Here is a 23665-nt window from a genome sequence, read left to right on the forward strand (position 1 = left end):
TTACCCCCCTTTTCTGTTCCAGTCGCGTGTGGTTCGCGGGAAGAACGACTGTCTGAAAGCCTCCGTGCGCGCTCGAATCTCTCTAATTTTACATTCGTGATCTCCTCGGGAGGTATAAGTAGAGGGAAGCAATATATTCGATACCTCATCCAGAAACGCACCCTGTCGAAACCTGGCGAGCAAGGTACACCGCGATGCAGAGCGCCTCTCTTGCAGAGTCTGCCATTTGAGTTTGCTAAACATCTCCGTAACGCTATCACGATTACCAAATAACCCTGTGACGAAACGCGCCGCTCTTCTTTGGATCTTCTGTATCTCCTCCGTCAACCCGATCTGGTACGGATCCCACACTGTTGAGCAATACTCAAGTATAGGTCGAACGAGTGTTTTGTAAGCCACCTCCTTTGTTGATGGACTACATTTTCTAAGGGCTCTCCCAATGAATCTCAACCTGATACCCGCTTTACTAACAATTAATTTCATGTGATCATTCCACTTCAAATCGTTCCGCACGCATACTCCCAGATATTTTACAGAAGAAACTGCTACCAGTGTTTGTTCCGCTATCATATAATCATACAATAAAGGATCCTTCTTTCTATGTATTCGCAATACATTACATTTGTCTATGTTAAGGGTCAGTTGCCACTCTCTGCACCAAGTGCCTATCCGCTGCAGATCTTCCTGCATTTTGCTACAATTTTCTAATGCTGCAACTTCTCTGTATACTACAGCATCATCCGCGAAAAGCCGCATGGAACTTCCGACGCTATCTACTAGGTCATTTATATATATTGTGAAAAGCAATGGTCCCATAACACTCCCCTGTGGCACGCCAGGGGTTACTTTAACGTCTGTAGACGTCTCTCCATTGATAACAACATGCTGTGTTCTGTTTGCTACAAACTCTTCAATCCAGCCACATAGCTGGTCTGATATTCCGTAGGCTCTTACTTTGTTTATCAGGCGACTGTGCGGAACTGTAACGAACGCCTTCCGGAAGTCAAGGAAAATAGCATCTACCTGGGAGCCTGTATCTAATATTTTCTGGGTCTCATGAACAAATAAAGCGAGTTGGGTCTCACACGATCGCTGTTTCCGGAATCCATGTTGATTCCTACAGAGTAGATTCTGTGTTTCCAAAAACGACATGATACTCGAGCAAAAAACATTTTCTAAAATTCTACAACAGATCGACGTCAGAGATACAGGCCTATAGCTTTGCGCATCTGCTCGACGACCCTTATTGAAGACTGGGACTACCTGTGCCCTTTTCCAATCATTTGGAACCTTCCGTTCCTCTAGAGACTTGCGGTACACTGCTGTCAGAAGAGGGCCAAGTTCTTTCGCGTACTCTGTGTAGAAACGAATTCGTATCCCGTCAGTTCCAGTGGACTTTCCTCTGTTGAGTGATTCCAGTTGCTCTTCTATTTCTTGGAGACTTATTTTGATGTCAGCCATTTTTTCGTTTGTGCGAGGATTTAGAGAAGGAACTGCAGTGCGGTCTTCCTCTGTGAAACAGCTTTGGAAAAAGGTGTTCAGTATCTCAGTTTTACGCGTGTCATCCTCTGTTTCAATGCCATCATCAACCCGGAGTGTCTGGATATGCTGTTTCGAGCCACTTACTGATTTAACGTAAGGCCAGAACTTCCTAGGATTTTCTGTTAAATCAGTACATAGTATTTTACTTTAGAATTCACTGAACGCTTCACGCATAGCCCTCCTTACGCTAACTTTGACATCGTTTATGTTCTGTTTGTCTGTGAGGTTTTGGCTGCGTTTAAACTTTGAGTGAAGCTCTCTTTGCTCTCGCAGTAGCTTCCTATCTTTGTTGTTGAACCACGGTGGGTTTTTCCCGTCCCTCACAGTTTTACTCGGCACGTACCTGTCTAAAACGCATTTTACAATTGCCTTAAACTTTTTCCATAAACAATCAGCATTGTCAGTGTCGGAACAGAAATTTTCGTTTTGATCTGTTAGGTAGTCTGAAATCTGCCTTCTATTACTCTTGCTAAACAGATAAACCTTCTTCCCTTTTTTATATTCCTATTAACTTCCATATTCAGGGATGCTGCAACGGCCTTATTATCACTGATTCCCTGTTCTGCACTTACAGAGTCGAAAAGTTCGGGTCTGTTTGTTATCAGTAGGTCCAAGATGTTATCTCCACGAGTCGGTTCTCAGTTTAATTGCTCGAGGTAATTTTCGGATAGTGCACTCAGTATAATGTCACTCCATGCTCTGTCCCTACCACCCGCCCTAAACATCTGAGTGTCCCAGTCTATATCTGGTAAATTGAAATCTCCACCTGAGACTATAATATGCTGAGAAAATTTATGTGCAATGTATTCCAAATTTTCTCTCAGTTGTTCTGCAACTGATGCTGCTGAGTCGGGAGGTCGGTAAAAGGAGCCAATTATGAACCTACCTCGGTTGTTGATTGTAACCTCTACCCATAATATTTCACAGGAACTATCCACTTCTACTACACTACAGGATAAACTACTACTAACAGCGACAAACACGCCACCACCGGTTGCATGCAATCTATCCTTTCTAAACACCGTCTGTGCCTTTGTAAAAATTTCGGCTGAATTTATCTCTGGCTTCAGCCAGCTTTCTGTCTTCTTCTTCTTCGGTTATCAACCCACAGGTTGGTTGGCAGCAGCACGCCATTCCGTTCTTTTGTCAACTTTCTTCTTCATATCTGCATAGGTCTGGCACCCGATGTCATTTATTACTTGTTGAATGTAGCTTAATCTAGGTCGTCCTCGGCGAGTTCTTCCTTCAATGATTCCTTCTAATATTCTCTTAATGAAATTGTTATGCCGTAAAATGTGACCTATGAAGGTTATTCTTCTTTTCTGTATATTTCGCCAAAGAGATCTGTTTTCTTTCACTCTTCTGAGGACATCTTCGTTTATAGCCTTGTCTCGCCAGCTGATTTTTTCCATTCTCCGGTAGCACCACATTTCGATGTTGCCCTTACAATGCCTGTTGCCCTTTCTGTACTTGCCCGAGGCCATCTTCGCAGCTACCTTTTTTGTACCTATGTTTTCCTTCCAAACTTTCTGTACCTATAACGATTTCGGCTTCGGTGCTTTCTATCAGCGCTTGAAGTTCCGGTACTTTACCAATGCAGCTTCGACACTTTAGAATTACAATACCGATTGCTGCTTGGTCCCCGCATGTCCTGACTTTGCCCCGCACCCTTTGAGGCTGTTGCCCTTTCTGTACTTGCCCGAGGCCATCTAACCTTCCGACAATCATATCTTTTTCGATGTCTTCACGTTTTTCCTGCAGCCATTTCGTCTTAGCTTCCCTGCACTTCCTATTTATTTCATTCCTCAGCGACTTGTATTTCTGTATTCCTGATTTTCCCGGAAAAATTTTGTTCTTCCTCCTTTCATCAATCAACTGAAGTATTTATTCTGTTACCCATGGTTTCTTCGCAGCTACCTTTTTTGTACCTATGTTTTCCTTCCAAACTTCTGTGATGGCCCTTTTTAGTGATGTCCATTCCTCTTCAACTGTACTGCCTACTGCGCTATTCCTTATTGCTGTATCTATAGCGTTAGAGAACTTCAAACGTATCTCTTCGTTCCTTAGTACTTCCGTATCCCACTTCTTTGCGTATTGATTCTTCCTGACTAATGTCTTGAACTTCAGCCTACTCTTCATCACAACTATATTGTGATCTGAGTCTATATCTGTTCCTGGGTACGCCTTACAATCCAGTATCTGATTTCGGAATCTCTGTCTGACCATGATGTAATCTAATTGAAATCTTCCCGTATCTCCCGGCCTTTTCCAATAACGTAGCTACATTAAAACTGCCGCATGACTGTTCATTCTAGTTAAACACATCTCCTAAAGTAGTGCAGTACTGAACTCCTTTCATCTTAGATGAATAGAGTTCATCCCTGTTTTACGAGATGTGTTTAGCAAGAGTGAACACTCATACGGCTGCCGTAATGTAGATTATTTCATAGCTTACTGTATAATTTGATAATGAGCTTAGCTGGAAACTAGTCATCAAGTACTAAAGAAAACTAATATTGCAACTTCGACAGTTCTCTGTGATTTATTACATAATTTGGTAAACTACACAGCTGCTGACGTCACGCCTTCCAGAATGATGGAAATTAGTAAATTAGTTTTATGTGGTCTTTCCTCTTTAGGTCACTTCGGATGATTACTATTAGGTGTCTTACGGTTGTTAGTGCTTCGAGATATTTTTCTTCAATAACGTATTGGATCAGTAATGGATCTCTCCACGAAACATTTATTTACATTCAGGGTCAACTGCGATTCTCTGTACCAATCCTCGATACTCCACATTTCTTCTTGGTTTAGCTACATTCTTCTAGCGTAACAGCCTTCTTATAGAAATGAGTGTCATCTCAAAAAATGTCTTGTGGAGCTTCGAACGTTATCCATTAGCTGATTTATATACATTGTGAACAGGAATGGTCCTACAGCACCGTTTTGGGGTACTTCCGACACTATTTTCTCATCAGACGTTTTTGTCCCTTTAACAATAACGTATCGAGATCTCTTAGCAGATCCTGTATCCAGTTACCAATCGCGTTTGATAATCTCTAAGCTCATATTTTGCTCACTAAACGACAGAATGTCTTCTGGAAGTCAGTTAACACAGTATCAATATGGGAACCTTCCTCCAAGGTGCTATGGATTTCTTGGACATACAGAACGAGCTACACTTACGTTTCGTAACATCTATATTTATCCAATAGGTATCGGTTTTTATAAAGGAGATTTTCAGTCATTAGAACCATCATGATGCCTCAGCACAGGACGTGTTCCATGATTACACAACAGACGACGTCGATTTTCGCTTATAATCATACGCATAGTGTCTAAGATCTTTCTTGAAAACGTGTATAATGTGTATCTTAGCCAGTCGCTAGGTACCCTTCGTTGCTCCAGCGAGCTACAATAAACTAGTGCTAAAAGGGAAGCACGTTCTTTCGCATAATATCTGCAGGTTCTCACAGGTAACTCGTCTGGTATACTTGCCTTTTCACCAATGAGAGATTTTGATTGATTTTCTGTTCTAGGATCACCGATCTTTGTATCTGCCATTTCAGCGCTAGTGCCATTCTTGGAACTTATTTCGATCTCCCGAGGCGAAACAATTTCGGAATACTGAATTCAGTGCTTCGTTCTCCTCTCTGTCACACCCTGTTCTGGTGCCATAATGGTCACTGAGCGACTGAACAGAAAAGGTGGATCCGCTTACAGACTTTACGACCGCACTTCCTAGGATTTTCAGTGAGATCGGATGGCAAAATTTTGCTTTCCCGTTCATTATATGCTTGTCGCAATGCTCTTCTTACGCTCATTTTGGTTTAGTTCAGCATTTGATTGTGCAACTAGACTTTGAATCGAAGATGAAACTCTTTTTACTTTCGTGGTCACTTTCTAACTCGGCTATTCTACTACGATGGATCTTTACCATGCCTTTCAGGAGATGTCCTTACCTTCATTCCGTAGAACGTTGTCAGGCGCGGGGAGGAGTGTGCTAGTGGAGCGTCGGGCGACCACTACTTATAGCACGCGAGAGGGAGGCGCGGCCGTGGGCGGGTCGCGCGTAATACGAGCAGCGCGTGATCTACTTAGGCTGCACGCACACACACACACACACACAGGCTCTTTTACGCCTTGCGTCACACCATGGCCAGCCAGCGCTTGATGGAACCCCTCCTGCGTCGAGTCTTCGCCTGTCACTGAAGGCTGCCGGAACTTCATGGCTGACATATCCTCGCAGATAGCCACTTTACCGTGTCCCCTTAGAGGTAAATTATGCTTTACTGTCCGTCTGCAGTCCGAGACTCTCAGAAGCCTCATGGTTCCTTTATAATAGCCCTGATACAACAGCCATTACTTTCGTGGTGAATTGGTTCAAAGCTTTCCGTTATAACCGTCCACAAATATTAAGTAGCATCTACTTAAACGTTGTAACGTCTAATAATAGCTACCTCTGACCTCTGCATGTGAATTATAGGTGCAGCAAAGGATGAGCATTTGAAAACTCGTGTAAGATATTGATTAATTTTTTTTTCCTGTCTGTAGTTAATGTGACCAATACAACTGCTAAATCGTTAAAAACAATTATAAAATTTTGGCTCAATTCTGTCTTGGCGAAAAAGGTTTTTATGAATGTACATTTATGTAAAAATCTTCGTCTTTCTTCTCATGATATTTATCATCCCACAAACGTTTTGGACCTTGTTTGGGAGACATCTTCATTGCGTGTTAGTTAACTCTTAAAAAACGAAAATTATCAAACGAATTGCTTCATTGCCTACAATTGTTTCCCTGTCTGCAATTAACGTACCTAACCATTCATAAATTATTCACAAACTCCTCCTAATAATATTACTTAGTTTGAATTATAGTATATCGCAGATATTTTACATGTGTAATCGTTTTTTAAAAAACGTCGCTTAAACATAACGCCTATTCTGGCTTGTTTCGCCATTTAAACGAAAGAAGTCTCCAGCAATTGTTAGTTGCTTTTCACGCGTCTATTGTAATGCTAAAACGTGTGTAGAATAATAAATGAATATAAAGACTGCAACACGGGAAAAGGCGTATTGTTTATTTACGAATATTTATCCAGCTGTTGCCGAAAGTGACAACGCTAATAAACTTGTTTATTTTGTACTTCGTGTAAGATCACTGTATTACTACCAAATCTAAAATGAAACTTACACATTTTGAAATAAAAGTGAATAGTATGGTTTAGATCCGTCGAATCTTTAACAAACTGAGCGGTTGCTACCACACATTTCCTGTGTGAGGTCGTAGCATCGTGGCGTGATATCAAAATATCTAAGGATTGTGGAAATATATTCAGCTACAGCTAATAACGAAAGTTCTTGTACGGCACACAACTAGTTGAATAAAACAATCTTTTGAGCTTGCTGCCAAATGCTAGTATGAAATGTTTTCACCTTCTTCATTGTTTGTCTCGTTGTGTAAATATACACTCCTGGAAATTGAAATAAGAACACCGTGAATTCATTGTCCCAGGAAGGGGAAACTTTATTGACACATTCCTGGGGTCAGATACATCACATGATCACACTGACAGAACCACAGGCACATAGACACAGGCAACAGAGCATGCACAATGTCGGCACTAGTACAGTGTATATCCACCTTTCGCAGCAATGCAGGCTGCTATTCTCCCATGGAGACGATCGTAGAGATGCTGGATGTAGTCCTGTGGAACGGCTTGCCATGCCATTTCCACCTGGCGCCTCAGTTGGACCAGAGTTCGTGCTGGACGTGCAGACCGCGTGAGACGACGCTTCATCCAGTCCCAAACATGCTCAATGGGGGACAGATCCGGAGATCTTGCTGGCCAGGGTAGTTGACTTACACCTTCTAGAGCACGTTGGGTGGCACGGGATACATGCGGACGTGCATTGTCCTGTTGGAACAGCAAGTTCCCTTGCCGGTCTCGGAATGATAGAACGATGGGTTCGATGACGGTTTGGATGTACCGTGCACTATTCAGTGTCCCCTCGACGATCACCAGTGGTGTACGGCCAGTGTAGGAGATCGCTCCCCACACCATGATGCCGGGTGTTGGCCCTGTGTGCCTCGGTCGTATGCAGTCCTGTTTGTGGCGCTCACCTGCACGGCGCCAAACACGCATACGACCATCATTGGCACCAAGACAGAAGCAACTCTCATCGCTGAAGACGACACGTCTCCATTCGTCCCTCCATTCACGCCTGTCGCGACACCACTGGAGGCGGGCTGCACGATGTTGGGGCGTGAGCGGAAGACGGCCTAACGGTGTGCGGGACCGTAGCCCAGCTTCATGGAGACGGTTGCGAAAGGTCCTCGCCGATACCCCAGGAGCAAAAGTGTCCCTAATTTGCCGGGAAGTGGCGGTGCGGTCCCCTACGGCACTGCGTAGGATCCTACGGTCTTGGCGTGCATCCGTGCGTCGCTGCGGTCCGGTCCCAGGTCGACGGGCACGTGCGCCTTCCGCCGACCACTGGCGACAACATCGATGTACTGTGGAGACCTCACGCCCCACGTGTTGAGCAATTCGGCGGTACGTCCACCCGGCCTCCCGCATGCCCACTATACGCCCTCGCTCAAAGTCCGTCAACTGCACATACGGTTCACGTCCACGCTGTCGCGGCATGCTACCAGTGTTAAAGACTGCGATGGAGCTCCGTATGCCACGGCAAACTGGCTGACACTGACGGCGGCGGTGCACAAATGCTGCGCAGCTAGCGCCATTCGACGGCCAACACCGCGGTTCCTGGTGTGTCCGCTGTGCCGTGCGTGTGATCATTGCTTGTACAGCCCTCTCGCAGTGTCCGGAGCAAGTATGGTGGGTCTGACACACCGGTGTCAATGTGTTCTTTTTTCCATTTCCAGGAGTGTATGACCAATCGTTATATTAGAAAACTACTTCAATTCCTATATTTTTGTATGAATGTGTGGTGTCTGTTCTTTCAGACATGTCCGAAAGACGAGTAGTGCGAATAGTTGGTGCTATGTGAAATCCCCACATACTCAGCAGTTGGGCCGGCAGCGGTGGCCGAGCTGTTCTTTTTCACTCGTCGCCCCTGATTCCTCATAAAGTCTCAATGCAGCTTATATCATTAGTTCTTTCCCTTTTCTTTCCTCCCCCCCCCCCGCTCTCCCCCCCTCACCTTCAAACTACACAATAAACGATTCATCCCGCCGCCGAATGACCACTGTGCAGCTGTAATCGTCAGGGCAGGGAAAGAAATGTGTGCCAACAGTGAATTGTGCAAAGTGAATTCCAATTGCATGCTCATTGTTCGACTGCTGGCTCAAATGGGTCTGAGCACTATGGGACTTAACATCTGAGGTCATCAGTCCCCTAGAACGTAGAACTAGTTAAACCTAACTAACCTAAGGACATCACACACATCCATGACCGAGGCAGGATTCGAACCTGCGACCGTAGCAGTCGCGCGGTTCTGGACTGAAGCGCCTAGAACAGCTCGGTCACCGCGGCCAGCCCAACTACTGAGTATGTGGGCATTTCACATAGCATTTGTCTTGAGATGAGAAGAATACCACCTAAAAATAAAGCTAAGCGGATCGGCGAATTGGACACAGAATTTAAGTAGGTCATTGGTAGGAAATTTACTGATATTGAAGTTGTATGGGAAACTGGCCGCCAATAACTGTTCTTTCCCTTAAGAAGGAAGTTCCCTTTGAACCTATGCTTCGTTGGACGCGTCAACTTCCTTCTTTCATCGTCATACTGAAGCCGAAATACTTACGAGCGCCGTTACTACTCTTTTACTCGGCCACCTTCGGTTGAAAAAATGTAGAACTTGCTGTGAGACGTAGTGGAATATTCTCGCTTCAGCCCGTATAGTTCGTGAATTTTGATACTTCGCATCTTAAAAGCGGTGTCTGTAGTGGAGGTGTGTTCCAAGCAGAGAGCTGTCACTGAATTTCTTTTCGCGGAAAACCAGAACATCGCAGATATTCATAGGCGCTTGCAGAACGTCTCATAAGACCTAACAGTGAACAAAAGCACGGAGAGTCATTGGGCGAGCCGTCTGTAATCATCGCAACAAGGACGCGCAAACATGTCCGACCTCTCACGAGCCTGCCAGCCGCACACAGCTGTGACTCCCCCATCGTTGGAACGTGCGGACACTCTCACTGTACGTAATAGACGGATCATAATCAAGGACCTCGCTGGACAACTGGACGTCTGTAATGGTAGTGCACACAAAACGTTATTGGATTGTTCTTCGTCATCCACTCTTCTGCCCGGATCTTGCACCTTCTGTTGATGGGGAGGTTACTGATGCAGAGTGACGTTGACGTCGAATTTGACCAGTAGAGTGGTACTATGCGGACGCGCAAGCCCTCCCAGTAATCAGCAGTAAGGCAGTCACACTGAATGGAGACTAGGTTGAAAAATAGGGTTTTGTAGCCAAAAGAGTGGGAAATAATATGGTTGTGTGGAATCCTGATTAACACCAACTTGCTTTCACAAAAAAAAAGTGGTACATTGCGTATTGGACCCCCTCGTCCACCGGCATACATGACCACGGAAGGAGAAAAAACTAAAGAAAATCAGACAATAGAGGGAACGGAACTTGGACTGACAAGAACTGTTAGCTGTTAGCTACAGATCATGAAAGACCACTTTCTCCTTATCTTTCAGCAGTTGATCATAAGTCGCTGGAACAACGAAGCGTCCCAGGAAACTGGAAAAAGGCGTGTAGCTATAGGCTTATATCGTTGACATTAATATGTGTATATGTTTTGTTCTCGCATTTTATATTTCTCGGGAACCAAATACCTGCTTCGTAGCAATTAAGATAGGCGTTGTGAACTTGAGCTAGCTCTGCTAGTCAATAAAATTCTGAAGCCAGTAAATAAAAGACGCCCAGGTTGATGCAAGAAGTTCGCTAAGGGTACACATGGTCGCCTAACAAACAAAATAGTAGCTTACAGAATATCGTTTCACATTTGTGAATGGATTGAAGCTTACTTAGCAGGTACCTCTCTGAAAGCCATTCTTAACGGGTATAAATTGTCAGAAGTCATAGCAACTTCCGGCGCACAATGGATAATTATTGGACCGTCACCGTTCGCTATAGACATAAATCATGTGATGAATAGTATCGGAAAATCCGTTAAGTTGTTCTTGGATGATGTTGCTGTGTATCACAAAGTCCCATCGCCAGAAAACGGAAGCGTTGCAGTAAGCCTAGCAGAGTATCGACGCTTGGTACCAGAATGTCACTAGACACTCAGTCCGATGTAAAGTATTTCACATAGATACAGGATAGCAGTCGTTATTTTCTAAGTATAAAACTGGTGATAACCAGTAGAAGAGCAACAGTCTTGAAGTGTCTATGGCTATGTGTCGGGAGCGACGTAAAATTGAACGATTACTTGTAGGATGAGAAGCCAGAACAAGATTTACTGGAATAATCCAAAGAAAGTGGAGAATCGTTTGCAACACCCTCTTCCGACCGCTTCTTGAGTACTGTTCCTTGGTGATGGTCCGTCACCAGGTACTAGTCATAGAGGAGAAAGCGATTATCTAATGTAGGGTGGTACATTTCGTCACTGTTCGTTAAGTAGGTATTACAGAAGGGTGTCTTAGTGTTCATTATACTTAAAATCATCGTACATAGCACACCTCACAGTATTATTCTAAATGCGTGGTGCCCTTTTCCAAGGGAAACAGATTTCATCGCATACTGTATGTCTTGGGGCGCGGGCGATTTGGAAATCCATTTCAGAGAATACAGCGTTTAAGGGCATGAAAGGTGTGTGTGGCCCATAAAATATTTCATCATATGAGAAATGCAACGTCAGTTAGCCCTACACAGTAAATTTGAAAATTAGAAAAAGTTATGTTTTGACGTTCTACATTTCACGTATAAAGCATATAAGGGGATTATTGATAGCTTGGGCGACCACATTACATTGGTGGATGATTTAATCGTTACCCTTACATAAGAAACTACTGAGATGTACGGTGTAAACATATTACTCTAGTCCCGAGATCTGAAAATGACACCTTGAAAGGACGTAACGTTCAGAGTCTAGTATTGTGAGCATGACGTCGCCTTGGTTTGTGCTAGGGCGATAAGGATAATTTATTTACACGTTGTGGAGGAGATGAATATTGGAAACAATTGTCATGTGGTAAGTTAGACCACGGCCATTCCACATCCTCTTTCAGAAAATCGTATTTTAAATATTTTAACAGACATATCTTTGAACTTTAATCGTAACAGAGCTATAGGACGATTTTTACCTGTTTGTGCCGTCTATCGTATTATGAAGCTGAAAGGTATAACTGGAAAAGGAGTGCTCCGTGGAGGTACCACGTATCCAAGGATCACACTCACGACAGATATTATCATCTGGAATGTATCAACTGAACAAAATTTCCAAACATTATTAGAAAAACAATATTTATTGAGTATATGCTAGCCAATCATAGGTGCGAAATAACCTGCTCGTTTCTGTTTACATTTTCCACAAGGACGTACAAGGAGCCCCAAGACATTAGAGCCAGAGCTATGGAGACAATTGAGGATATTTTAAGATACAGGATGAATCATCAGAAATGAATAGTTAAAGTGGTATGAGTCTAAAAGGAACTGTAGCGTCTGGTTCGCATAGTCCGAATGTTAATCCTTCATAACATACAACACCTACTCACTTCGATGTTGGTGAAGCTTCGCTGAAAAACAATACATAACCATCTGTGATATATTCACGGTGGAACTCAATATTGTTTACAGTTCACTATTGATTGTCGAAGTATTTATCCTTTACATGAAGTTACGAACACGCATTTAATGTGCGGTGCAGCGGAATATAATGCCAGGGAGCCGAAATGTTTCGCAACAGGTAGGATAATTGCGAGAAGTAATTTATATCCACGAATAGAAGCTTACGAAAAACTGGGTCATCCGCATGTCAACTTCCCTGCGAAATGTGCGCTTGGAAGATTACGGTAGAACACTACAGGCTGAGCAGAAATTACAGCTTATCATTAAAATGTTCCCCCAGCACTGGAATCAACAGATTTGGAACCCAGACTTTACTTCAGTTAATGCATTACCCAGCACAGTACTGCAGTGCCGAAGTTACTACAGTTCGTTAACGGATGATGCCTCTTGTCGTTGTGATGGTGTTTCAACAGCCACAACAGCCACGTCTCATTCTCAGCAGTCGTCTCAGATTAATGTCAATGATTCGTTATCAGTCTGTGGTCTGGAACTGTACGACATCAACTAACGGGGTCTTCCTAGCACCGCCCAATATGAGTGGTGCACGTTGCCTAGTGTTCATTCGAGATGTGCTGACATAGACTTTAGAGACTTTATCCACTTGTATTTCTGGGCTCGAGAGCTTGTGGTTTTAACTCGACGGTACTACATCCACTTCGATATTACTGTCTGTCGTTCCTTGAACAGGTCGTGTCCCACAGCTATTTCGATCACCTTGTCTCCCTCCTTAATTTGAGGAAGAAATTTCTGAGAATTTACATGTGGAGTACAGCACTAGATGGTAGCGGGAAATATGGACAGTGAGAAAACCTGTATAGGAAAGAATGGAAGCATCTGAGATGTGGTGCTACAGACGAATGTTGAAAATTAGGTGGACTCGTAAGCTAAGGAACGAGAAGCTTCTGCGCAAAATCTAAAGAGGAAAGGAACATGTGGAAAAGACTGATAGGTGAACGCACAGGATGACAGTCCATCTGTCAAGAGATGAAGGAATGACTTCCCATGGTACTAGAGGAAGCTGTAGATGGCAAAAGCTGTAGAGGAAGACAGGGATTGGAATACACCCAGAAAATAATTGAGGACGTAGGTTGCAAGTGCTACTCTGAGATGAAGAGGTTGGCACAGGAGAGAAATTTATGGTGGTCCGCATCAAACCAGTCAGAAGACTGATGACCCAATAAAAAGTCTCACCCCTATGGATTTTTTACATTACGTGTTTGTACAAGCTGATGATAATGTGGTAGGCAATTGAGATATTCGAGAGAATTTGAAAAAAAAAAAAAAATCCATCCATTAATACTGGCGACCGTCTCTTCAGTATGAACTAAAACTGTTTCTGTAAGAATATAATTCTTTTATATCAATAAAAGTAAATATTCATTCTCAGCTCTTATTTCCTTACCCCAAGTTTCACAGTTTAGCATCCTCAACCATCTGTATAACTTTGTCCTTAATAGTTTCGAATTCCATGTAGAAGTTGATGTCAAGGAGAAAAATCCTCGTTTGGAAACAGTATTGCTGTGTGTTTGGTATTTCAATCCTTCCGTACCTTCAATTTCAGATTAAGTTTTGATACGCAACTTCATTGGCCAGATAATGTGAAGTGAAATTATGGTTTAGGTTCCTGATTCTTAAACATATGTTGTTACATGTACTTGCGTGAATCTGAAACAGTTTCCATTTTTCCCTTTTGCGCAATAAATTTTGGTCACTCAACCGAGGAATTACCATGTAACATTACTGTGTTGACCTATGTCGACAGTATTGACACAAGTTACCTGCAACACTAATATTTAGTCGATAAAAATAAAGTGTTATCCAGCCGTACCCAATACAGTAGACAGACATATAACGAGAATGAAGAAAAATGGAGCGGCAAAAATCGACTTGTGCTAAGAAATGAAAGAACAAACGGTAAATGGAACGCCAAACAGAAACGGGGAATACGGCATTGATGCTAGAACAAACGATGATTTAATCAAGTGGGACGAAAAGAGAGCGCCAGATTGCAGTTCTTGTGGTACGCAGGAAAGTATCATTCATGCTGAAGCTAAACTCAGCAAGCAAAGTGCTACAGTAATGGCAACGCTAAACAAAGCAGACATTGCGTTATGTCTACAACAACAGTTGCCGAAGTTGACTTATCGTCAGAAAGGAAACCAAGCAATTTCTCAGAGTGAAAAAGAAGTGGAAGATGAAATATTAGCGTTTCTGCAAGGTGAGTCGAGGAATGTGTGGTGGTGTGTATACTCTCGACTGTGCGTACAATGTACATGAGGAGTACACTGATGACGACACGTGCTTAACAAGTGAAAGCGATTTGAAACAGGCGACGAGCCATGTATTTCTTCATCCTTGTTGGACAAAGAGCCAAAAATACTGTCTCCAGTGAAACATAGTAATGGACAACCTTTGTCCAAGGAGCAGTTACTATATACTTATGCACGTGGAAGATCATCCGCAGCACAGCGGAAAAACAATTATGAACGGATTTGGAATAGATCTGCAGAAATATGGTCGTGTAGTGTATATGATAAACTACGGATATTACAGAAGGACAAGGCGTACTTGTTGTAAATACTGGTCTTTTGCGCGTTTCAAGGATGTGAATGATAGTGGCCTACTACGTCAAGCATATCAAACGGCGTGCGACATAGATTGCAGTGGCTTGAAGGATAGCGATAAATCGTTGCATAACTTCAGGAGAACGGTACTACAAAACTGAAGACGTAAGATAACGAAACTTCAAACAAAGCGCCAGCTTGACGATGGATAGCAAACTGCGTAATCGATCCGAAAGAGGTAGGCGAGATAAACAAATCTATCGCATCTTTCAGCAAGGAATTTGTTTTCACCTCCGACCAGTCGCGATTTGAAGAGGAAATACGTATGAAAGGAACCCTGGAAGTTATAAGTGCTAACGGAGTTACATCAAGATCAGCTAACATCAATGCCTTAATGCATTGCCGGCCGGAGTGGCCGTGCGGTTCTGGGCGCTGCAGTCTGGAGCCGAGCGACCGCTCCGGTCGCAGGTTCTAATCCTGCCTCGGGCATGGATGTGTGTGATGGCTTTAGGTTAGTTAGGTTTAATTAGTTCTAAGTTCTAGGCGACCTATGACCTCAGAAGTTAAGTCGCATAGTGCTCAGAGCCATTTGAACCATTTGAACCTTAATGCATTCGTGTATAATTATGCCGACTGTTAATGTGGATGGTAAATTGGCTGGGAAGTTAGGCCTATGTATTGTGCTGCGAGAAGTTGGAAGTGCTATGCCACCTACGATTCTTTCTCGTGTATGTTACCTTCGAAGAGCAATAGGGACTATTTACATCACAACAAGCAAAGTGGGAAAAAGGGCGTAAGAGAACTACAGCTGCTTTTGGCCAATAGCTCGTCAAAATAACTTTTTTTTGGTGATCCCTGGTTTTCGTATAAAAATTATGCTCCATACCAAACTATCCCTCCTGGATAACATGTGACATTGCCAGTCATACCTTCTGGAACCAATGGACAAATTCAGCCTTCGGATTTTTTTTCCCGATACCTATAGAACATATTATTGCAGGTTCTGCAGCAACTCCTTAAAGGATAGCCTGTTTCACGATATGTTGGACGACAAACTGTTCCGAATTCGGCTGTGTGGAATCACATTCTATTAGTTCTCATGATCACGTTAAGCCAATATGAATCTATACGCATTCTTTAAGAGTGCATACCTAGCGGAACGTCCTCCACGGTTTGTAACTCGCAAGAAGTTCACCTTCGATTTCGGTGGTGCGAATCTTTGTGATCACTGTGATGCACGATTTTTCATTCATGGTTTGTTCTGAACGCATCTTGAATATCGACGATGTCCATTTTGTGAAGTGTAAAAGATGCATCCCATTGGAGGCTGACCTCTGCATCTGTCGTCCTCCTGATGCACGTGGTAAGTCGTCACCACTTAATACTTTTCATCTCATAATAGTTAACACGACACTTCCAAATGAGCTTTAATAAAGATTGGATTTAAAACCTCTCACTCAATGGGTTACTTGTCAGAACTGCTCAATTTAACATCCGAAATCGAGCTGACATAGTACGTACTGTAATAGATGTTGCTTCAAGGCTGTGGGTGCAATTGGTTCTCAGATCATTTATGCGACCTACTCTAAATGCTGAAGTTACAGCACAGTGATTGAAGGCGTAACTTTCCTCGGCGGTGTTCGCTTCTGCGCGAGCAGCTAATGAGGGGTAGAGAAATTCAAAGCCCGTTTCGCCATGCGGGGCAATGCCGTCCACTTTGCCGCCTAATTGTGGGAACGGGGGCTTCCTCCGCGTGTGACGCGCCGCAACGCTTGCGTCACCGCCCGCCAAAGTGATCGGAGATGGCGCGCCGGCCAACGTGTGCAGAGTCGGGGCAGCTTTCATATTTACTGCCGCGCGCGGTCGTGACTTGCTCCGGCAGCCGCAGGGTCGAAAATTGGGTGTTAATTCTAATGAATCAGGCGGCTGAGCGAGGAGAGCGAGCGGCAGCGCTTAGCATCGGCTCACGTACAATTAATTCATGCTCCTAAGTAGCTGTTACTGGTACCAAATTATGCCTCGCTAATTGGGATTCCACGCGCTTTCCTTGCTATGGGCTTCATAAGTACGCGCAGTGTGACTATGACGCACACACGTGTAAGAAGACTTTCAACGATACAAGGTATAGAGAAACAAAATCTGGGAGCAAAATGTTATTAGGAAAGGCTGAACCAGTCCAAACATTCCATAAAGTGGTTTGATAAAATGAAATTAATTCTTATTGTGCTTTCTGTACGCTACATTTGACTGTCAAACTCTTTGAACGTTCGCTGCAGATTACAATGAGATGTATCACGTACACAAGGTATAAATGGGCAGTGCATTGGCGGAGATGTCATTTGTACTGAGGTGATTCATGTGAAAACGGAATTAACAGACTCTGAACGCGGCAAGGTAGTCGGAGCTAGGCGAATGGGACATTCCATTTTCGATATTGTTAGGGAATTCACTACTCCCAGATCCACAGTGTCAGGAGTGTGTAGAGAATACCAAAGTTCGGGTATTACCTCTCACCACGGACAACGCAGTTGCCAACGAGCATCGCTTAAGGACTGACAGCAGCGGCATTTGCTTCTCAGCGCTAACAGGTAAGCAACACTGCGTTAAATAGCCACAGAAATCCGTATGGGACGTAAGACTAGCGTACATCTCAGGACAGTGCGGCGAAATATGGCGTTAAAAGGCTATGATAGACGATCAACGCGAGTGCGTTTGCCAATAGCACGACAGAGTCTGCAAAACCTCTCCTGGGCTCGTGACCATATTGGTTGAATCCTAGGTGACTGGAAAACAGTTGCTTGGTCAGATGAGTCCTGTTTTCAGTTGGTAAGAGCTAATGGTAGCATTCGATTGTGGTGCAGACCCCACGAAGATGGACACAGGTTGTCAGAAAGGCTGTAAAAACTGATCTTGGCTCCATAATGGTGTGGTCCGTGCTTACATGGAATGGACTGGGTCCCTTGGTCCAACTGAACCGATCATTGACTGAAAATATGCTTGACTACATTGAGACCATTTTCAGCCGCCTATGGACTTCACATTCCCAAACAAAGGTGTCACGTTACCGGACCACAGTCGTTCACGACTGGTTTGATGAACATTCTGGACAATTCGAGCGAATGCTTTGGCCACCCAGATGCCCGACGTAAGTCCCATCGATCACATATGGGGCACAAGATGCAGTCAGTTCCTGTTCAACGTCCTGCACTAACTACACTTTCACAGTTGTGGACGGCAGTAGTCGCATCAAGGGTCAATATTTCCCCGGTGGACTCCCTACTACCTGTTGAGCTGCTGCACTATGCCGGGCAAAAGCAGGTACGACACGACGTTAGAAGATATTCCATGACTTTTTTCGCCTCAGTGTATATTGCCTACAGATAAGTACCATCGCCGAATTGCAAAAGGAAGATTAATGGTTCAGAAGAAATATGCACTTGCTGTATAGCTTGATAATTCACCTTACTGTTATGTACACCACGTTTTCCAAACCAAAACGACTTTGGAGGAATAACCTTTCCCTCAAAAACATCAACTTTGTACGATCTCATAGAAAACTAAATCAAGATCCATAGAAGATGACCCATTGGGCCGGCCGTGGTGGCCGAGCGGTTCTAGTCGCTTCAGTCCGGAACCGGTCGCAGGTTCGAATCCTGCCTCGGGCATGGATTTGTGTGATGTCCTTAGATTAGTTAGGTTTAAGTAGTTCAAAGTTCTAGGGGACTGATGACGTCAGCAGTTAAGTCCCAAAGTACTCAGAGCTATTTGAACCATTTGACCCATTGAAATCTGGTTTCGCAGGACAGAGAGGATCATGTTGTGGAAAGGGGCCAAGGTCAATTACTGTTAGTGATACAAGAATACACAACTTTATTCCTCAAACCAATGCACAGTTTTCTCTTTATAACAACAAGAAACACTTCACGGCTGAGGGCCCAAGTAACTTCTCCAGAATAATTTTAAATGATTCCTTTAAAAACACCAGGATTTAGAGTAACGGCTGAAGGCTTTACTTAAGTAAAATTGCAATATATTCTCGGCTAAAGGCCGAAATAATATTTCAGATCAGCTAAGGAAATTCTTCAAAAGCCAAGCATTTACAAATTTCGGCTAGAGGCCATATTAAGGAAAATTCAAATTAATTCTTCGGCTGAAAGCCAAATAATTTCTTTTTTTAAACGTAATAAAAGAGAGGCTTTAAAAAAACGGTTTTGCACAGTACAGCAGAAAAACGTCTTAATAAACTTGAAGTATCTTGTCGGCTGAAGGTCCAAGCAACTACTCAAGAATAATTAAAGACCACCTTAAGAGCCGGCCGAAGTGGCCGCGCGGTTCTGGCGCTGCAGTCTGGAACCGCGAGACCGCTACGGTCGCAGGTTCGAATTCTGCCTCGGGCATGGATGTGGGTGATGTCCTTAGGTTAGTTAGGTTTAACTAGTTCTAAGTTCTAGGGGACTAATGACCTCAGCAGTTGAGTCCCATAGTGCTCAGAGCCATTTGAACCATTTGAACCACCTTAAGATAAACATTTACAGAAAACGGCTGAAGGCCTTCTCAAGAATTCAAGATAATTACAGAGAAACCTTACAGACAAGGTTCAAAAATGGTTCAAATGGCTCTGAGCACTATGGGACTCAACATCTTAGGTCATAAGTCCCCTAGAAATTAGAACTACGTAAACCTAACCAACCTAAGGATATCACACACACCCATGCCCGAGGCAGGATTCGAACCTGCGACCGTAGCAGTCCCGCGGTTCCGGACTGCAGCGCCAGAACCGCTAGACCACCGCGGCCGGCTTACAGACAAGGATTTACATATTAAAGCCACAGACTCTGACACAAACGCAGCTGAAGGCCTAAATACAGAGCAACAAAACGCATTTGCACAAGAACTCGAACAATCATAAAAACAACCACTGTGGAACAACAAGGACGAATCAATTCGACACACAGAGAGTTTCCACAAGCCGTCGGCGACCAAATACACGTAGTCCCATGAGACGACCAACCGAACGACCAACGCAGGTCGTTCCCACTCAAGTTACGTGTGTCGGCAACGGTCGGCGAGTCTTGGCTGTCCGAAGCTGACTGCAGCTCCAACCCGACTCAACTCCATGTCCGTTCGGAACTCGGGGTCACGGCTACCCGGGCAGCCTGGCTCGGACCCATCCATGCAGAGGTAACTCTTGCCCATCGACCACGACATCTCTGCACAAGGAAGGAGCCGACTCACGTTCGGCAAGATGATCAAGTGACGAGGCCAAGAAACGGTCAAAGACCAAATACACGGCACCTGATGAGACGACCAACCGAACGACCGACCAACGGTCGTGCTGCTCGAATCTCCTTCCGTCGGACAGTTCATGTGTGTCGCCAGCGGTCGGCGAGCACTGGCTGCCCGGACCTCACTGGCGCTCCCTCCCCGACTCACTGCTGCTGCGTGCCGACTGAACTCCGACAGACCACGACCCGGAAATACTAGCGGTCGCTCCAGAGATAGTGGGACAGTGCACTTACCAATAAGCGCTGCTGCTGCCACACACGGGCAAGCAAACCAGCAACTTAGTGACGCCAGTAAATCGAATTAAAAACAAAGAGGAGACAGAACGATAAGACAAGATAACGAGCAATAAACGGCACGGGTTCCCGGGTTCGATTCCCGGGATTTTCTCTGCCTCGTGATGACTGGGTGTTGTGTGATGTCCTTAGGTTAGTTAGGTTTAAGTAGTTCTAAGTTCTAGGGGACTGATGACCATAGATGTTAAGTCCCATAGTGCTCAGAGCCATTTTTTCAATAAACGGCATGACCGCGAGCTCCGCATGGCTCACCATAGGTGTGGTAAACACAAAACGAAACACATTGTGTTTTACAGAAGGAGACGTTTAAGAACCCAAATTTAATTCGCAAAATGGACAAAAAGTCCAGTGATTATGATGCAGTGGGCGGGATACCGACGACAATTGAACAATTGCAGGATCCCCTAGGGCAGCCTAGTGGCTGCCCGGGTTGCTGGATGGGCGGAAGGAGATGACTGCGCAACATTCGTCTCCACTGCAGCATGGACAAGAGGCAATGACTGAGTTGGGAAAAGAGGCAGATATGGTGCTGTGGAATGCTGCTCAAAAAATCTGTGACAGAATCACGAATCTAAGAAAGCTGTAGCAGGTTCTGATGCCGCCAGTGCAGCGCCATCGGACCCTGAACAGTATAAAACGATTTTCTTTTTTCATCACCCTGCTCCTTACGCTTACCGTTTTCAAACACTGTCCTGCGGCTCAAACCTTGTAGGTCGAGGTGAAACATGTGCATTCTGTGGCGGTCGCAGGAGATGCAGGGAAGTACGATGACGTTGACCGTGCAAGAGCTCCACCGGCGACTTTCCCTCGTGAAGCAAAGAGCAGTATGACAACAAAAATTTCCTTAGGGTCTGATATATTGGATTAACGTAGCTTCTCACTTTGTGTCTTGGTCGTGCATACAAAGCTTTCGGCGTCACCGTTTGGCTGTCGGTGAAATGGTGCCATTGTGATATGCTGGATGCTGATTTTAGACGAAATCGTCGAAAGTTGGCCGACGTAAATTGGTGCCTGTTGTCGGAAACCACTACATCTGGTAATGCTTCAATGCAGAAAATGGAGGTGAGGGCCAACACTGTACTGGCGTTGTGACGAAATTCATTGGGACTACAAAGGAAAATTTTCTATAGCCATCTACCACCAGCGACCATCACGTATTCGAAAAGGATCCCATGAAATCCATATTGCCAAGTCCTGTTCCGTGTGGCTATTCGAATAACCATTGCAGTGAATCGGATTGGTGTTATGCACAGGCTGTGCAATGGGAGGTTATCCGTTCAGTTTGGGTGAACATGCCGAACCCCGTACAATTTCAGCAAGCGAGCTGCTTGATGTGTACCACACTCTCCGATGACCCTGCTGCAACAATATCAACACTTCCCTCTGGAGGGACTGATCGACCTCAACCCGCACATTATTATGCACAGTAGGACCACAAAGGGCATCCAAAAGAGCAGAATGTACGTGTTGATTCACGAAGTAATGGTATGACAGGGAATGGTGGATTTCTTTTAAGCTGCAAAGGCCACCCACAGCGTAAATATTCCAAGACCACTCGAAGCGCTGGACCTTGCACGGATTCCTTTGTGGTACGATAGTCTACTGGAAACCTCTGAAGGGTATCTATATCTTCTGAATCAATATAAAAGCACATCTCCTCAGAGGAATCAAGACACAGAATGCACTGACCGGTGACTATCATAAGTAGTCAGCGTTTGAATGTTCAGCCACGGGGCTATACAACAAGCCATACTGATAGTTCGGCAACAATACGGCCCAACGTTGTAACTTGTTTGCTATTACTGGCGAGATTGATTTGAAGGGGTTGCAAAAAGCCGCCAGTGTTCTGTGGTCTGCCATGAGATAGAAACATTGTATGTAAAAATGATAGTGAAATTTTATGCCTCCTTAAATAACCATCGCTCAACCACACGAAGGGAACACCTTTCTGGTACAGCCAGTTCAACTGAGTAGCAATTTGTCCTGCATAAGAAATAAACGTGATGTAGTCAGAATTCCCATTACCGCCTGTAACTGCTTAACGTTACGAGGCGCCGTTAAATCTCTAATCGCCGACAACTGCGATTGTGCTGGCTGGATGACCTGTGTATTCATTACATGTCCCAATTTCCGTATGGAAAAATGGACACTTCGCTTTATTGCACTTCAGGCCCATTTCCGAGTGAACGTGGAACAAACATTTTAAGTTGGCTAGATGATCCACTTACGTGTGACCAGACACTACAACGTCATCTAAAAAGTTCGTGCAGGAAAGAACTTTCGTTGTTAACTGTTGCCGGCCGGTGTGACCGAGCGGTTCTAGGCGCTTCGGTCTGGAACCACCCGACTGCTGCGGTCGCAGGTTCGAATCCTGCCTCGGGCATGGATGTGTGTGATGTCCTTAGGTTAGTTAGGTTTAAGTAGTTCTGACCTCAGATGTTAAGTCCCATAGTTCACAGTGCCATTTGAACCATTTTTGTTGACTGTTCCATTAATCGTTGGAAAATGGCACGAGCTGATGCACTGCCAAATGGGAGGCAGTGTCACTGGTATAAATCCAAGTGAGTATTAATGACGAAGAATCTTTTGGCCTGGTCATCCAAGGGTAACTTCAAATATGTCCCTTGGAAGTCGGTTTTGAAGAAGTAGGGGCACTGTGCCAGTCTGTCCATCAGTTCATCGGACCGAGGCTGAGGAAAAGAGTCGACCACGGTCTGCGGGTTTACTGTCGATATAAAGTCTACCCAGAGTCGTAACCCATTCAATGCCTTTTTGAGAAATACTGTGGGAGACGCTCACTGCTTTGCCAACATCGGTTCAGTGAAACCACTGCCTTGCCATCGTTTCAGTTCTTAAGCGACCTGATCACAAAAGAGATGAGGGCGGGCAGTGCGGGATGAAAATATGCTTACGCTCTATTTTTTAATGTGTGCCTCGAAATCTCTATCTCTTCCCAAACCTTCTTGAAATAAATAACTGTACTTATCAAAGTCCTGAGGAACACAAGCATTGATTTGAAACACATTGTCTTTAACATCCGTATTAGACAAGTGAAATGAGACCAGGAATATTTGGGCTTGCCTGAGAATTCAATTCATCAAGTAATACAGATTTAGTAATTTACCAAATGTTATCAAGCTGCACACGCCCAGTACTGAATTAATGAGACCATTGTATGCTGATAGAGGCAATAGGCTCTGTAACTCTGGGTTGC

At 44.4% G+C, this 23665-nt stretch overlaps 1 protein-coding gene across 4 annotated transcripts in view; it reads right to left on the minus strand.

Annotated features, from left to right (window-relative positions):
- Positions 1 to 23665, minus strand: part of LOC126263645 (pro-resilin-like) — a 221864-nt gene that overhangs the window by 12377 nt on the left and 185822 nt on the right. Inside the window, exon 1 of one of the 4 annotated variants that reach the window (XM_049960742.1) lies at positions 5505 to 5556. The exons of the other annotated variants lie outside the window; for them this stretch is intronic. Within the exon in view, the coding sequence (XP_049816699.1) occupies positions 5505 to 5510 (6 nt within the window). The 5' untranslated portion in view covers positions 5511 to 5556. Of the gene's footprint in view, positions 1 to 5504; positions 5557 to 23665 lie in introns of those variants that run through there. 4 annotated transcript variants of the gene reach the window in all.

The sequence above is a fragment of the Schistocerca nitens genome, chromosome 6, assembly GCF_023898315.1.
Source record: "Schistocerca nitens isolate TAMUIC-IGC-003100 chromosome 6, iqSchNite1.1, whole genome shotgun sequence".
NCBI lineage: Eukaryota > Metazoa > Arthropoda > Insecta > Orthoptera > Acrididae > Schistocerca > Schistocerca nitens.